We start from the raw sequence: 17077 nt of genomic DNA on the forward strand, positions 1-17077 counted from the left end.
TTCTAGTGTGCCCCTGCCCAACGGGAGGGAGGAGGGAGGGGGGAGCCCCGGGGAGGGAGGAGAGGGCGGGCCCTGAGAAGAGTTTGAAAAGAGGAAGGAAGTGGGGCCCTGCGGCGCCCAGCCACCCCCTGACGGCTTCCCCACGGGAGGACGCGAGGCCCCGGCCCAGTCATGGCCCCCTGGCGCAAAGCTGACAAGGAGCGGCAGGGCGTGGGTAGGTGCGGGCGCCAGGGCGCGGCAGGGAGCGGGACAGGTGGGGGGAGAGCCGCGAGCAGGAGGATGCTGCGGGGTTGGCGGCGCGGGGTGGGCAGGGCGCGCTGCCTGCAGGTCGGAGGGCGCAGCCCGCGGCGGGGCCTCGGGGCGGGAAAGCCGAGGCTCGGGGAGAGGACGACGGGACCCCACCCCGCAGGCTAAGCACAGCCCTGGCCCTCTCGCTTGCTGAGGGAACCTTATACATTTCCGAGATAGGGTCAAGACCTGCACTTGACAACTCAGCTCTTCGCGCCAGACTCAGTGTCCCCAGGAGTGCCCCAACTCGCCGCATGGGAGACTTGGCCTTATAGAGGGAGCTCCACTTTCCTCTGGCTGAGCCTTACCATGCATACTTCCACCCCCTCCAAAGCGACACCCATCTGCCTGCTTCCCCTGTCTGTTCCTCCTGGGTCAGATGACTCCTGATTTGGCAGGGCATCCAGAGGGCAGCTCAAGCTTGGGGGACGGGGCTGGACGGTGGGGTTCTCTACTCAGCTCCCAAGAGCCTCTGGGGAAAAAGGCTCCCGCCAGGTGGTCTTAGGGTAACCAAGAAGCTAGCTTTGTCAGCCTCAGCCATCTAAACTCCCAGAGGCCTCTGCCTGGAGCTCAGGGGCGGAAGTGGTGGCTGGGGGAAGGGAGGCCTCAGGTGCTGCTACTCTCTCTTAAGTGGCACCCGTGGTGCAATCTCCATGGACTCACTGTGGTTTTTAAACTTAAATATCAAATAAAAAGTCACTCTGGAGCTTCCTACACAGGCAGATACCAGACACCATCTCAGAGATAAATATTTCACAGGTGAGGCATTGGAAGACCCAAGCGCCGAGAGGGATTTGATGCAGGGGGTCCCCAGGCCACTGTTTGGGAAACACTGCCCTGGAGAGATCAGCAGTTGTCCATTCAATTACTGGGTACTGGGCACTGTGGGGTCATTTTGATATAAATGGTCCCCATCCAGAGAACAAATAATAATTCATATCCTCAAGGGGCAGTTACAAAGTAAGGAAGGATACAGCTTCTGCCCTTGAGGAGTTATGTGTAAGCCTAGAGGCTTGGACTGGGAAGTCAGAGCTGAGTTCAAATCGGGGTCTGTTTCCTCATCTATAAAGTGGAAGTATAAATAATAATGCAGGTCTCATGAGACTCTTGTGAGGATTGAATGGGGTTATGCGTGGAAAACATTTAGTAGTGTGCGGGCTCAATAAGAATTAGTGATTGAGGTCCAGGGTCTTACCTAGCAGCTTCAGAACCAAGAGACACCAGCACCAAGATGCACCCTAATGCCAGATTCAGGACAGTCATGCCTTATGAGACTGTAGTATTTCATGGTTTGCAAGACCAAAGGTCCTGCAATCTCTGTCTGACTTCAGAACCCCCATGTGAGGCAGTGTATTATTCCCACTTTACAGGTGAAGTAACCAAGTTTACCTCACTTGGAAGCAATGGAGCGGGCCTTAAATTCAATTATCTTCAGACCCTAGCCCTTTGCATGGCACCAGAAAAGCATCTAGAAGGGGAACATCATGGATAAAGGCAGGGAGCTGGCATCCCTGAAGTGTGTGGGTCAAACAATAAGTAGTCTGTTTTGGTTTTAGTATTGCTTTCAGTGTTAAAAAAAATTGCAGAGGTAGATTATGGCTAGATTGTGAAGGGCTTTGAGTGCCAAGCTTCAAAGTTTGGATTTCATTCTGTGAGCACTGGAGGTTTTGAGCAGTGTCATCTGGAAGAAGTTAAATAGTTAATTAGGATAGGAGTGGGGAATTGGACTTAGAATAGAAGGAAAATGGGTAACAGTTTTACCTGTCTACTGACTGCCTGGTTAATCTAGCAGGAGGTCACTTATAATCAACATTGCCTGTTAACCTTTACTAGGTTAATCCACTCTGGCTGAGGCTCTTGTCAGTGAAGAGAGCTTTCTCCTTGCAGGAGAGAGGAAAGGGCAGAAAAGGAGGAGGTAGAAAGAGAAACTAACAGTATCAGTTAGGGTTAAGTGTGACAAAGGGTGACAGAAAACCTCCAAAATTGTGGCCTAACCAAGCTGCAAGTTTATTTCTGTCTCGCATGGAAAGCTCAGAAATGGTCTGTGAAAAGGTGGTAAGGTGGTTCATTCTATATCTCACACTGTATCCTTGGCATGTCATTTCTGCCTCCTGAGCCACATAGGCTGCTTAAACTTTGGTGATCATGTCCACCTTCCAGCCAGCAAAAAGGATGCAGGGAAAAAGAAGGTCATGGCTTTTCCCTTTAAAGACATTTACCTGAAGCCATACTTGACATTTCTTACATTACATCCTATTGGCAAAAATGTAATCACATGACTGACTATAGCTGCAAGGGAAGCTAGGAAATGTAGTCTGTAATGTAGGCAGCCATGCACCCAGCTAAAAATTAGGGGTTCTCTTCATAAGTAAGGAGAGGAGGAAGAATATTGAGGATGATGTATTAGTTTGCTAGGGCTGCCGTAGCAAAATACCACAGACTGGGTGGCCTAAACAACAGAAATGTATTTTCTCACAGTTCTGGAGGCTGGAAGTCCAAGATCAAAGTACCAGCAGGGTTGGCTTGTCTCGTGGCCTATCTCTATGGTTTGCAGATGGCTGTCTTGCTGCCTCTTCATTGCTTTCTGTGCAGGCACACCCTTGCTGTCTCTTCCTCCTGTCATGAGGACACCAGTCATATTGGATTAGCATCCCACCCTAAGGGACTGAATCACCCCTTTAACTCTGAATATGCACTTATCTCCAAATAGGAGTACATTCTGAGACACTGATGACTGGGACTTCAGCATAAGAATTTTGGTGGGGACACAAGTTCATGACAAATAATCTGTGGTCTCTGGCATAGTATTTTGGGACTATAAAGAGGGCTTCAAGGCAGGAGTCCTGAGATAAAGGGTGAGGGTAGAAAAAGGTTTTGTTTACCCTGAAGCTAAGCCTGCCAGGCAGATTTGTGTGGGACTCTAGTTATTCTTGTAGGAGAGGGAAAAGCTTCTTTCTGCTACTGCATCTTGGGTTTTCCGTAAATTAGACTAACAAAAGACTGATGAACAAGAGAAAACAAGTTTATTAGCATGTACATCCTGCTTACATATGGACTACTCAAAGGGGTGGTTTGAACTTGAGCTTATACAGCATCTTAGCAAAGGTACAATAAAGGTTTAGAGAAGTAGCAAGTCAAAGGAGGGTTTTAGGCTTCCAAGGGCAGCAAACAGTGGGAAGGGAAATATATGGGGAATGTAATGGAAGATAAAGGGTTATTTATGCAGGTTCATCTTGGAGCCAACTTTCTGTCTTCTTCATTGCCGTAAAACTTCCCTGGGAGAGGGGATTTATGGCAGTCCTTATTTCTTAGTATTTTCTTCAGATAAAGAAATATCCAGGAAAGCTTCTTTCTGTACCTGTTGAGTCTTATTTGTATCCAGCTCAAAATAATCAACATGCCCTATGGAAGTGGCATATTTTGATCAGAAACCTGTTCTTTATGCAGCTTCTCTCTAGCTATGGTTTTATACCCATGTGTGATGTTGAGGAATATTTGTTGGTTTTTTCTGAGGGCTGAGGGAAAATCTGTTCCAGGTCTCTCCCCCAGCTGCCAGTGGTTTGCTGGCAATCCTCGGCATTCCTTGGCTTACAAAAGCTTTGCCTTGATCTCTGCCTCCATCTTCACGTGGTATTCTCATTGTGTGCGTGTCTGTCTCCACATTCCTCCTTTTAAAAAGGACATCCAGTCATATTAGATTAGGGCCCACCCTAGCGACTTCAGTTAAATGTGATTACCTCTGTAAAGACTGTCTCCAAATAAGATCACATTCTGAGGTACTGGGAGTTGAGACTCCAACGTCTCTTTATTTTGGAGGGGTGGGGCACAATTCAAACCATAACAGTCTCTGCGAAAGCAGAGAAGGGGTCTTTTTCACGTCTTCATTGGGGAATATGGAGGAATCCGTAACCAGCTTGTGGTCCAGGGATGTGGGTGATGCTGTCACAGCCCAGGACCCTGGACAGAGCTGATCCACGCACACTGACAGATTTGGCGTGGGCAATGTGTGCTGGTGTCATTTGTGCATGGATTTTTGTTGAAGGGAACAAAATCTAGTCAAACCAGTTCAATGAAAATGTGTGTGGTGTATATCTGTGGGAGAGCAGGGGGAAGTGGTGTATTTTAGGGTCAGAAGAATCACATGGAAATCCAGGAAACAGGAGGAGCCAGGCCTCGGAAAGGGCTTGAACTGAGGCAACCCTGGAAACCTCTGCCTCTCCTCATGGCTTCTCAGCTTCTCTGAGCATGCCAGCTGTGGTCTCCTTTCTCTCCCCACCACCTCCCTCTGACTGCATTGTTCCTTCATAACTGATACTCTAATACCACAGTGGTGGCCCCAGCATGCAACACATCCCTCTCTGCACAACCTTGCAGTTCAAGCATCCACTGAATCTTCTCTCTGTGTTTATTTGTTCAAAGTCCCAACAGAAGAGAGTGGTAGCTTGATTTCCCTTTGTAAGAAAGACCACCCAAGTCAGAGGTCATTGTCAGCCTAACAATGGGCCTCACTCTGGTGAGGGTGCTGCCCCTGGCAGGTCTAATTCTCTGTGACTATGAGGTGGGGGTCACATGGCTTGCTACTCATCTAGCAGAAGCCATGGGTGGGGACTGATTCTTTGAGTAGGAAGCATGAGTGGAACCTGCATCCCAAATACACCCAGGGCAGAACTTCACTACAGAGGGACCAGTTATACTGCTTTTATTGCCAAATGCAACAGTTGAAAGGATAGAGAGCATCACTCACTCATTAACTTGTTCATCTGTTCACTCATTCATTCTTCATTAACTTCTTAAATATTTGTTGGGCGTGTGTGCCAGGCATTATGCTAGTCACTGAGATTACTAGAATTAGGCCAATATGGCCCCTATCCTTCTGGAGCCTGCAGTCTAATAGAGAAGATGAAAAAGAACTTCATGAATAAATCAGTGACCATATAATTACAACTTGTGATATGTGCTATTGTAATATCAGTGAGAATATTAGGAATGATCTTGAATTAGATGATGTGAGAAGGCCTCTCAGGCGCAGTGGGGAAAAGAATTCCAAAGCCAATGCTTGGAGGGATATTAATACATGCATCTTTGCTACAGTGGCTGACTGTACCTTTGGACTGGTCCCCAGAAATTAGTCTGGTGAAACAAAAATACATGGATTAGACATCCAATTCCTTCCTACCACCAATTCTTAGGTGCCGGGGCTTCCTACTTTCAGATGCTTCAGCAACTTGGGGCTGTTTAGGAGTGCCTGCTGGGCTGGCTGTTTGAGTTCATGTAAGGAGATTGTCCTAATCCATAGTTATATGGGCACCTCATTAGTCAGTGGACATCTTGCCCCTAACCATAATGTTTGCATTTGAATGAGCCTTGAAGACAGATTGTGTTTTCTAAGCTCTGCTTCCTCCTGAGATCAGCATCCTATTGCTGCTGTCTTTTGAGAGAGGAAATGTAGTCACCATACTGCTCCGCTAATTTCTGGACCTTTGGATTTGTTGTTGTTTTTTTAATAGTCAATTACACATGGGTGCCGCAGTCTGTGCTCTGCAGCGCATGTTCTGCAAATGGGGAACGACAGTGCTTATCACTACGCAACTCCAGAGGAGTCTGGGTGGAGACACCACAAATATTCCCTTCAATAGGCACTTTCTCCTTTCTTCCCCCTTCCCTTAATTGGTGTGAATTGAAAAACAGTCAGGCTGAGTTTGTGAGCTGCTTAAGTCTTACTCTGTTGTTAGTTCTTCTTGGAGAAAGTCATTCCTTGTCTCCCTACCCCCCACCAGGTCAGCTTCTGCTTTGGTTTAAAGTCATGGTGGCAGAAACTGAGGCTGGAGAAAGTATGACTGCCAATGTGGACACTTTCCAGAACCCTCTCCATTCATCACTCTAGGGCAGTGGTCTGCAATCTTTTCAGCACCAGGGGCTGGTTTGGTGGAAGACAATTTTTCCACAGACTGATGGGGAGGTGGGGCAGGGTGGGAGGGATGGTTTCGGGATGAAACTGTTCCGCTTCAGATCATGAGGCATTAGTTAGATTCTCATAAGGAGCACACAACCTAGATCCCTCGCATGCGCAGTTCACAATAGGGTTCCTGCTCCTTTGAGAATCTAATGCCCCTGCTGATCTGACAGGAGGCAGAGCTCAGGCTAATGCTGGATTGCCTGCTGCTCACCTCCTGCTCTGCAGCCCAGTTCCTAACAAGCCACCGACAAGTACTGGTCGGTGGCCTGGGGAGCTGGGGACCCCTGCTCTAGGGCACTCAGTTCCCCTGACTGCACATGGCCCCTTGGATCACAGCCTAACCTAAGATGGTGGACGGAGACATAGGTGGACAGTATGACGTGCACACTGTCACAGCACAGGGTCTGAATGGGGTAACAGGCATTTGTTTGGTTGAATTAAATGGTGCAATGCCAGGCCTAGAGACACCCTGACTGACATGGTGGGCTGAAGCAGCAGGGCCATCTCAGTGTCAGCTGAACTTCGAGGGTTTGCCTGGAAAGTGGGTTTTTGCTGCTGGCTTCCCTGGTGGTGGCAGTCAGGGAAGGACCCTTCTAAGAAGAACGAATAGCCAATGTAAAGAGGAGGAAGCCTCTCTGATGTGTGGGAGGCCAGTGTGGCTGCCGTAGAGTAAGCAAGGTGCAAAGCAGTAAGGAATGGATTCTCTGAGAGAGGTCATAGGGAGCAGTGCCTCGTAGGTATTGTGAGGTCCTTGGCTTTTACTCTGAATGGGGGAGGGGGCATTGCAGGATTTGGAGTAGAATTGTAGAACGACCTGTCTTATGTTTTAAGAGGATTGAACATAGCAGTTTTATGGTGCATTAATCAGGGGAAATTAAATGTGGAAGCAGGGGGACCAGTTAGGCAGCAACAGTGATAACTCAGGCAAGAGATGGCGGTGGCTCGCAGCAGGAGGGAGCAGTGGAGACAGTGAGATATGCTTAGATTCGGGATGTATGTGTTGTAGGTCGAGCAAATGGGGTTTTCCTCTTGGAATGGATGTGGGTATGAGAAGGAGAGAGGAGCCAGTGGTGACTCCAAGGTTTCTGGTCTGAATAGCTAGAAGAATGAGAGCTGCATCGAGGCCTTCCCTAGTGAAAACCTTGATCTAAATAGTCATCGACATTGGCATAAATCATGCCATTGCCTCACCTTTTGTAGCACGGTACTTTTTTTTTTTTTTTTTTTTAAATTTTACTGACAGTTCGGGGATGCAAGTGCAGAACATGCAGGTTTTTTACATAGGTATACATGTGCCACGGTGGTTTGCTGCACCTATCATCCCATCATCTAGGTTTTAAGCCCCATATGCATTAGCTATTTGTCCTAATGCTCTCCCTTCCTTGCAACCCCCCCACCCCCCGACAGGCCCCAGTGTGTGATGTTTCTCTCCCCATGGCCATATGTTCTCATTGTTCAACTCCCACTTATGAGTGAGAACACACGGTGTTTGGTTTTCTGTTCCTGTGTTAGTTTGCTGAGAATGATGGCTTCCAGCTTTATCCCTGTCCCTGCAAAGGATATGGTCTCATTTCTTTTTATGGCTGCATAGTATTCCATGGTATATATGTTGACATTTTCTTTATCCAATCTATCATGGATGGGCATTTGGGTTGGTTCCAAGTGTTTGCTGTTGTAAATAGTGCTGCAATAAACATACGTGTGCATATGTCTTTATAGTAGAATGATTTCTATTCCTTTGGGTATATACCTAGTAATGGGATTGCTGGGTCAAATGGTATATCTGGTTCTAGTTCCTTGAGGAATTGTTTTCCACAATGGTTGAACTAATTTACATTCCCACCAACAGTGTAAAAGCATTCTTATTTCTCCACAGCCTCACCAGCATCTATAGTTTCTTGACTTTTTAGCAATCGCCATTCTGACTGGCATGAGATGGTATCTCATTGTGCATTTCTCAGATGATCAGTGGTGTTGAGCGTTTTTTCATGTTTGTTGGCCACATAAATGTCTTCTTTTGAGAAGTGTCTGTTTATATCCTTTGTCCACTTTTTGATGGGGTTGTTTGTTTCTTGTAAATTTGTTTAAGTTTCTTAAAGATTCTGGATATTAGCCCTTTGTCAGATGAGTAGATTGCAAAAATTTTCTCCCGTTCTGTAGGTTGCCTGTTCACTCTGATGATAGTTTCTTTTGCTGTGCAGAAACTCTTCAGTTTAATTAGATCCCATTTGTTAATGTTGGTTTTTGCTGCAATTGCTTTTGGTGTTTTTGTCATGAAGTCTTTGCCCATGTGTATGTCCTGATTGGAATTGCCTAGGTTTTCTTCTAGGGTTTTAAATTTTTATTTATTTATTTTTTTGAGGCGGAGTCTTGCTCTGTCTCCCAGGCTGGAGTGCAGCGGAGCAATCTCGGCTCACTGCAAGCTCCGCCTCCCGGGTTCACGCCATTCTCCTGCCTCAGCCTCCCGAGTAGCTGGGACTACAGGAGCCCACCACCACGCCTGGCTAATTTTTTGTATTTTTAGTACAGACAGGGTTTCACCATGTTAGCCAGGTTGGTCTCGATCTCCTGACCTCATGATCCGCCCGTCTCGGCCTCCCAAAGTGCTGGGATTACAGGCATGAGCCACCGCGCCCGGCCTCTTCTAGGGTTTTTATGGTTTGGGATTTTACATTTAAGTTTATAATCCATCTTGAGTTAATTTTTGTGTAAGATATAAGGAAGGGGTCCAGTTTCAGTTTTCCACATACGGCTGGCCAGTTTTCCCAGCACCATTTATTAAATAGGAGATCTTTATTCCATTGCTTCTTTTTGTCAGGTTTGTCGAGGATCAGATGGTTGTAGATGCGTGGTGTTATTTCTGAGGTCTCTGTTCTGTTCCATTGGTCTATATGTCTGTTTTGGTACCAGTCCCATAGCATGGTACATTTACAAAGCCCTTGTGTTATCATGTTTAGCCCTCACAGACACCCTAAGAAAAATAACTTCTGTCTTCATTTTGCAGATGAGGAAGCTGAGGCATAGATCTTTGAGGTCTTTCTGAAAAATCCCTCTATTTTATGGAAGTTGCCCCTTTTGACCTTGTCTTTTAGTTAGGTAACTGCATGTCATCTTCCCCACTAGCTGGTACATTGTTGGAGGGCAGAGCTGTATGAAGGGTTAACTTTGAGTCCATTCAGCATCACTGCAATAGCAGGAATGTGGTAGGTCAGAGAAACTAATCATTATTGTAGCATAGGTCCCATTGAGAATCCTGTGGCAGCTAGAAACACTTCTTCCCACTAAAATATGCACATGTGCAGTTCTGCATTGCAATGTCGCCAAAACTCATTCACGGAAGCCAGTTAAGGTCCCTGGTAAAATGTGCTTATTTTACTCTGTAACTATTTAGTAAACAAATACAATAGGCATAGCCAAAGCATTCTGCCCAAGGTTTGAATTCTTGAAGCCAGGAGCTTGTCAAGAGTCAGAAAACAATTCTTATAGTCTGTTCAGATCAATTAAGTACGGTAAGCCTGTGCTGAGTGATGGTCCTTAGCTGGGTGTTTGGGCCCAGAGATGAATAAAACAGTTCGGGAAGCTTACAGTCCAGTCATAACCTCTCTTTCTGTACGAGGCAGCTGAGAGCACCATTATTAGTACTAATGTCCCCACTGGACAGGTTGGGGGCAGTGCACCCTTTGCTTCATGTTACTAGAGCTGCCATCATCCCCTTCATACTTCCTTGCAGCCTCGTGTTGAATGATCTGGGCACCTCTGTAGAACACAAGCTCCATGATGGCAGGGCCATGTCTGTTGTTCTTCTTCAGCACAGAGCAGGTGCTCAGCGGCTGTTGATTGGATGGATGAAGAGGTGGATTCATAGGTGGATGGATAGTTGTTGATTAGATGGATGGGTGGGTAGATGGATGATAGATGGGTGAGTGGATGGATGGATGGGTGGGTGGGTGGATGAGTGGAGGGGGAGGAGGATGGGTAAAGGGTAGGGGTTGGAGGTTTTAAAATTTTCTGGTGGCCTTATAGGATTCAGATGGACTGAGTTGCCCCATCTTGCCTTTATCTTCCCACCCCATCCATTTCCCTGTCAGGAGGCGAGGTCCTGTGAGAGCACAGCACAGCAGTAAATAGAGTACTCTTGAACTCGTCTCCAAACAGTGGACCCCTGCAGATGGTCACTCTACCAAGCTCACCAGTTCTCCCTGGGACTCCATTAAGATGGCCCTGCCATCCATCCCTCACACATCAAGCTGGTTTCCCCCCTCTCTTCCCTGCTGTCACACCCTCTCCCCACCTCCTTGGGGGCTCTCAGTCCAGTTCTTCCCCTTGCCAGTCTCTGCCCCTCCCTCTCCCTCCAGTCTCACTTCCTTAGTGGGGCCTCTTTTTCCCTCTGAGAGTCCACAGCTGCTGTGACTTGCAGTTTAGCCTTTCGCTTCTGAAGACAGCTCTTTGTTTCTTGTGCGTTTATTTTGTCTCTTCAACTAGATTTCACAGAAGCTCAGGAGAGCTGGAGCCACCCCCTTTCACCCCACTTTTCTAACCTGCAGGATCCTGCAAAGTGCCAGACACTCTGCATTTGGGGCTGGAGGGCTGATTTGATTGATTTCACCATAAACTCTCTTCCAACTCTGTAGTGTGTGTGTGCATGTGTGAGTGCAAGAGTGTGTGAGAACGTGTGTGTGAATGTGCCTATAGGAGTACTAGAATGGAGAGAGTGAAATCCAGCATGATGTTTCAGAGCAGGGTTTATCAACCTTGGTACTGTTGACATTGTGGGCCAGGAAAGTCTTTGTTATGGGGCTGTCCTGTGCACTGTAGGATGTTTAGCAGCATCTCTGGCCTCTAGTCACTAGAGGCTAGTAGCACTGACACCCCCGACTCCCCTCCCCCAGGTTGGGACAAGCAAAAATGTCTCCAGACATCAACAAATGTCTCTTCCAGTGGGGCAAATTCACTCCCAGTTGAGAATCACTGTTTTAGAGAATTCATTGGAATCCTAACTTTCCTCTTGTTGGCTGGGCATATCATTGGCTCGCTAAAAACTGAGCACTACAATATGCAGCCCATAAGGTTGTTATCATGATCCAGCAAGAGGCCTAAAGCAGCTGGCACAGTGCTGGGGCCAAATGCATCTCCACTCGTGAGAGGCGATGTGAGTGTGGTGCGTGGCTGGGAGCGTGTGCTCCGGAGCCAGCCTGTCTGGGGTGAAATCCTCACTTGGCCCCTTCTTTGCTGTGTTCACCCCAGGATGTTTACTTGATCTTGCACTACCTCAGTTTCCTCATCTGTAAAACAGAGACGATAATAATCACACCCACCCCAAGAACTGCAAATTCACGATTAAATGGGTGGCTGTGCGTAAAGCCCTTGGAATAGTGTCTGGTATGCGGGAAGTGTTTGGCGGAGGTTAGCTATTCTTATGATTCCTCTGCTCTCTCCTGGTGGGTGGAGGAACACCTCCTCCTTCTAGGTTCCCTCTGGCTGTAATTCTTCTGCCTCATTCGCTGCTGACTAGCGCCCGCCCGAATTTGAGCTCTGGGGTGGCTGCCAGAGGCTTCTGCTGGGTCATCGCAGTCACCCTCGTGGATGCAATGTCAGGATGCTGCCTCAGTGCTGAGGCTGCCAACACCTGTCCAGAGACTTCAGGCACACCGCTTGCGCATTTCAATAAGCACATTTCACTTGAATCCAAAGTGGACCTGCTGCTAGTTCTATTTCCCCCTGGAGTGGAGACTCTCCAAAGTGAGCTTTGGGCAATTACATTCTTTCTCCATTATTGCTTTTGTTCCTCTTATACAGCCACTTGTCTAAACTCTATTAACACTTGGTGTTGGCTGAAGCTTGTGTTTTCAAACATGTCAGCAGATGGCAGGGCCCCAGATGAGGTACGAATCCATCTCAGAGGGTCACAGGGCACTTGATGGCTGCAATCAAAATTGGCAGCCAAGCTGGGTCAGCGTCTCTTGAAGCAATCTTGAGAAACGCAAGAAAGAATATAGCCAGAAGAAGGGACATAGCTGCCCTTCATGTTCATTCACATCCTTTCAGTTCAATGAGCATTTCTTAAAAGTTGAATAAATATTGGTTGCACTTCTACTGTGGGCCAGGTGCTAGGAATTCAGTGGTCAACAAGATAGGCTCAGTCTCCATCCTTACCGAGGCTGGAGGGAAAGACAGGATGTAAACAAGTCCAGTGTATGTGTAATAGAGTGTGATACCAGCAATGGCCTGGTGAGGAAGCAGGGACTCTGGACTCCACTCTGGGTTTGAATCTGCTTTCTGCCACTTTCTGTGTGGCTATGAGCAAGTTCCTTAACATCTCTTTGAGTTTCTTGTATGTCACAGGAAGAGTAACAACTTGAGGTTACTATGAAGATTAAATAGGCTGATACAAGTAAAGTGCTAGGGATTTTTTTTTCTTCCTTTTTTTTTGCCGGCATCTTGCTCTGTCACCCAGGCTGGAGTGCAGTGGCATAATCTCGGCTGACTGCAACCTCTGCCTCCCAGGTTCAAGCGATTCTCCTGCCTCAGTCCCCCGAGTAGCTGAGACTACAGGTGCACCCCACCGCACTTGGTTAATTTTTGTATTTTTAGTACAGATAGGGTTTCACCATGTTGGCCAGGCTGGTCTCAAACTCCTGACCTCAAGTGATCCACCTGCCTCCCCTAGTGTTGGGATTACAGATGTGAGCCACCACACCTGGCAGTGCTGGGGATTTTGTCTGTCTTATCTATCACTGTGACTATTGTACTCAGAGCAATACCTAGCACACAGTAGGTACTACATACTGTGTCTACAGTACTTAGGACAGTATCTAGCGCACACTTGATGTTCACATGAATATCTGTTGAAAACACCATGGAGTATATACTTGGCATGTAAAATGTGCTCTAAATATTTACCATTTTCTTAAGAAGCAGGGTGAGCAGTAGTTAGAATTTAGACTTCGAGATCTATCTATGTATCTTATTAGGTGGAGAAGTTGTTTACTCACCCCTTCCTCAGTTTCCTTATATATAAATCAAACAGAAACATTGAACTTATTTCCTAAAATTGCACAAAGCACAGAGACCTTCTTTAGTTTTTTTTATGAGCCACTGTGCTAGAACAATGGTGTTTACTTTCACCTTAGCTCCCTCTCTTTGGACTCCTGATGAATAGAGTACTTCAATATGTTTAGGTAGAATTGGTAGCTAATCAGTGGATTCGATTTCCAGGGTTGCTAGAAGTTCCATCTGCCTCAAAATAGCAGTCCAGTGGCTTGCCAACCTGGGATTTCCAATATGAGTCCTTGCTGGAGTCAGTGACCCATGATGGCTCCAGTACTTGGGAACATCCCTTTGATCCTTGGCCATAAATGCTTCGGTCTGAGTGGGCTTGTCAGGATACCAGTTCTGCTTTGGTTCCTACATATGATACTTTGGTACAAGGAGAGGTCAAGTCTTTCATAGGGAATGTGTCAGTATTCCCCAGGGCTTGGCGACCTGGCATGATGGGGAAGCTGGGATGAGTATTTGCGGGAGTGGCTGAAGGCCTGAGGGGCTGTGGGTAGGCTTCCCCGATTTGTCTATCTTTTGTGGACAGGCACTGGGCAGGGTGGAGCTGGCTATGATTTCTTCCTCTTGTTTTTCTGCCTTTTTCATCCCTTGTTCAAAAGTTGAGAGTGGTTAGGCCCATCTTAGACTGGTCAGAAGTAAACTGAAGGACAGAGATAAGCCATCAAACTTAGCAGAGGGGCATTCTGGCTCGGAGCTTCCTGTTAGTCATCTAGAAGACTAAACAGAATTGGGTATTCATAGGCAAAGCCACTTCCTTTGTCAGTCATGTCTGCTTTTCTTCAAATGGAGCCTTAAGAGGTCCTTATGCAAAGGCAGAAATAGATTTATAAATTAAGTGCCAAAGTCAGTTACTTTCATTTTTGTAATCAGTGAGTACTTGGAATGAATATGGATCTTCACCTTGAATACCCAGTTTCAAGATCTGTCCAGGACATCTTAAGCCAATCTACTGGCACCTTTTCACCTGACATTGCTGGGCAGAGGATGAGGGAAGATTCCCGAGGAAAGCAGGGAGGAGCTGGTCAAGGAATAACAGTCCTGCCCCACCTCCTCATATCTGATGGACACCCCTGATTTGCTCGTACTCCAGAGACTAACACACATTGTGCCTGGTTTTCTTCTGTTGGAAGCCTCAGTTGCTTCCACCATCCTGTCCAGTTCTACTGCCAAGTCCTCAGGCAAACCACTTGGGCTGGAAGAGCAGGGAGCAGAGTGTACCCAGTGAGGACACCAGCAAACTAGAGTATGTCCAATCAACAGCAGCCTATGAGGGGAAGGGGGTTGAAATCAGGCCAAGTGCGGAGGGAATGAAGAAACAGGCTGCGTTTATGCAGGAGGAGAGAAGCCTCAGCATCCACTGAGGGCCCTCTCAAGGTTTGCTTTTGGACAAAGGATTAATTTGATTAAGTGCTGGTCGACAGAGCCATTGGTTGCAAAGTGCAGTAAAGGAGATTTAAAGGCTACACAAAGCTCTGAAGGAGTGAGCCTTGTTCAGGAGATAATATAATGCTAATAAAAAGAAAAGTGACTACCATTTACTGAGCACTTACTATGGCTGGACATTAAGTCAAGTCATATACGGGCATTCATCTCAGCTGAGCCTCCCAGGAACCCGGTAAGGTAGGGACCATTATTTCTTGCATTCTACAGTCAGAGGAACTGAGGCTTAGGGAGATACAGCCACTTGCTCAAGCAGGCTGTCCCTGGCTCCTACAGTGCCTTTGTGTGGATTTCAAAAAGATATCCCTCCTCTGGTGGGCACAGTGCCAGGGCAGGGTGCAAGCCTTGGCAAGCAGATCGCAGGTTGGGTGCCAGCCTTCACTGCTGTCTTGGCTGGGTGGCCTTGTGCAGGGCACAGCCTGGGCAGTTGTACACTGCAGCCCTAGGCTTGAGGCCAGAGCCAGGAAAAGACAGAACTGGCCTCAAAAGCCACATCTGTTTGACTCCAGAGACAACTAGCTCTTAACTCCTAAGCTTTATCATCTCTCAGGATGGAGACTTCATCTCTCTGAATGCACACAAAAGGGAGGTTAGGGATATGGGGCACACCTGGGAGCAGAGGGGGCAGCCTGTGCTCCTTTCCATTGAATCATCCTAAAAACCCTGCGAGATAGGTACTGTTAACATCCCCACTGTAAGAAAGTGAGGCAGAGAGGTGAAGTCACTTACCCAAGATCACACAGTAGTGAGTGGCAGAGCTGGGGTTCCTTCTGAACCACTCTGGTCTTTTAATGTGGTTTAGGCAGACGTGTTGGGGAGATTGGACCACGGGAAGGAGGAAAGAGGGAAGAGAGAGGAAGGAGATAAGTGGAAAGATGCAGAGATGAACGAAGAGTTAGAGACTGGAGGTGGTGTCTGTTATGCAAAAGAATCTGCACAGAACCCAGTGGCATTTCACCCAGCTTCTGCATAGGGGTTAGACACAGAGCAGCATTGGCCATTTAGACCCTGGTCACTTAGTGGATCTGCCTACGGTCTGTGTCCTCAAAGTTAAAAGGAGGTAATTATGAAGAGGTGTACCTGTGGAGTAGAGGAGTAGGAAAGAGCATGGGCCTGTACTCCCAGCTCCAGCATTGTGTGACCTTGGGCAAGGCAAGTAACCTCTCTCTGCTTGAGTTTGTGTATCTGAAATTTGGAAATAATAAGACTTCTTACTTGCAAGGAGTATTGTGAGAATTAAAGGAGTAAATGCACATGGAGAACTTAGAATCATGTCTGGGATATAAGTGGTTGCTACACACTAGTTCTTATTAGGATCCACACTGATAAGCCACTTCCAGAAAAGTGGGGCATGCCTATGTTTAGTTCCTCTTTAGGAATAATAACCTTTTTACAGTGGTATCTTCTTATCTTAGCTCCCCACCCAACCTTGTGGGATGGGTAAGAGTGGCACAATAATGCCTACTTTAAAAGTGGGGAAACGGATTCAGAGGGAAAGTGAATCTGCTTTGTACCTGTCACCAGCTAGAGCAGGTTTGGAGGAGTCTGGAGACGTAGCTGCTGCCTGTTGTGTGGGCAGCAGCAGGGCCAAGGGTGTCATGAGGGACCGGAGCTCACACCGGGGCCTTCCTCCGGGTAAATCTCCTACACAGCTTCCTTCCCTTGCGTAGCCCTCTCCATCGTCCCAATGATGCTGGGCTGGTGGGGGAGGGGCATGGGCCCAGCTCAGCTGGCCCTGCCTGCAGGAAGCCTCCTGTGGCCCCCATGCATGGCTCCAGCATGCTATCTCCTGTGCTCTCAAAGCACCTGTACTTCCTGAGCCCAGACCATCCATCGGGTCATTGCAGGTGGACCTGTCAGCTTCTGCCATTAGAATATAAAGCCCTGCCTGTCTAATTCTACCATTTAGTTACTGGTTATGGAGCATTACAACATGGCAGGCTCTTCATATGCTGGGACTCTCTTTTTTTCTCATAATAACTTGCCATAGATCCCTGGGGTGCCTGAGCTGGAACTCAACCCCAGGCCTGGCTGAAGGAGGGGCTCAGGCTCTCAGAGGCCACAGCTGTCTGGCTCTCCTGCCATCCTGCTCACCAGTGCATCTCTCCTACCTCGTATAGCACCTCACCACACTTCAGGTGCTTAGTATGCAGTTGCTTCTTTTTAACTGTAGCAAAACATGCATAACAAACGATGTACCATTTTAACTGCCTGGTGTACAGTAAGAGGACAGTCCATAGTAAATATCAGCACCCTCCTTGTCACTCAGGCTGAATGCAGGGCCTGTGTTGAGGAGAGGTCAGCTTTGGTTAATAGAAGGTCTTGGGAGCCAGGCTG

General features: G+C 47.4%; 1 protein-coding gene across 2 annotated transcripts in view; it reads left to right on the top strand.

The window, feature by feature from the left end:
• The first annotated feature begins 79 nt into the window (after positions 1 to 79).
• The window catches only part of DOCK2 (dedicator of cytokinesis 2), a 448549-nt gene continuing 431551 nt past the window's right edge, over positions 80 to 17077 (top strand). For both annotated transcript variants that reach the window (XM_032158599.2, XM_032158600.2), the window contains exon 1: positions 80 to 214. In XM_032158599.2, coding sequence (XP_032014490.1) covers positions 172 to 214 — 43 coding nt within the window. In that variant the 5' untranslated portion in view covers positions 80 to 171. The remainder of the gene's footprint in view (positions 215 to 17077) is intronic.

This window comes from Hylobates moloch, unplaced genomic scaffold (assembly GCF_009828535.3).
Source record: "Hylobates moloch isolate HMO894 unplaced genomic scaffold, HMol_V3 SCAFFOLD_6, whole genome shotgun sequence".
NCBI classification, from domain to species: Eukaryota; Metazoa; Chordata; class Mammalia; order Primates; family Hylobatidae; genus Hylobates; species Hylobates moloch.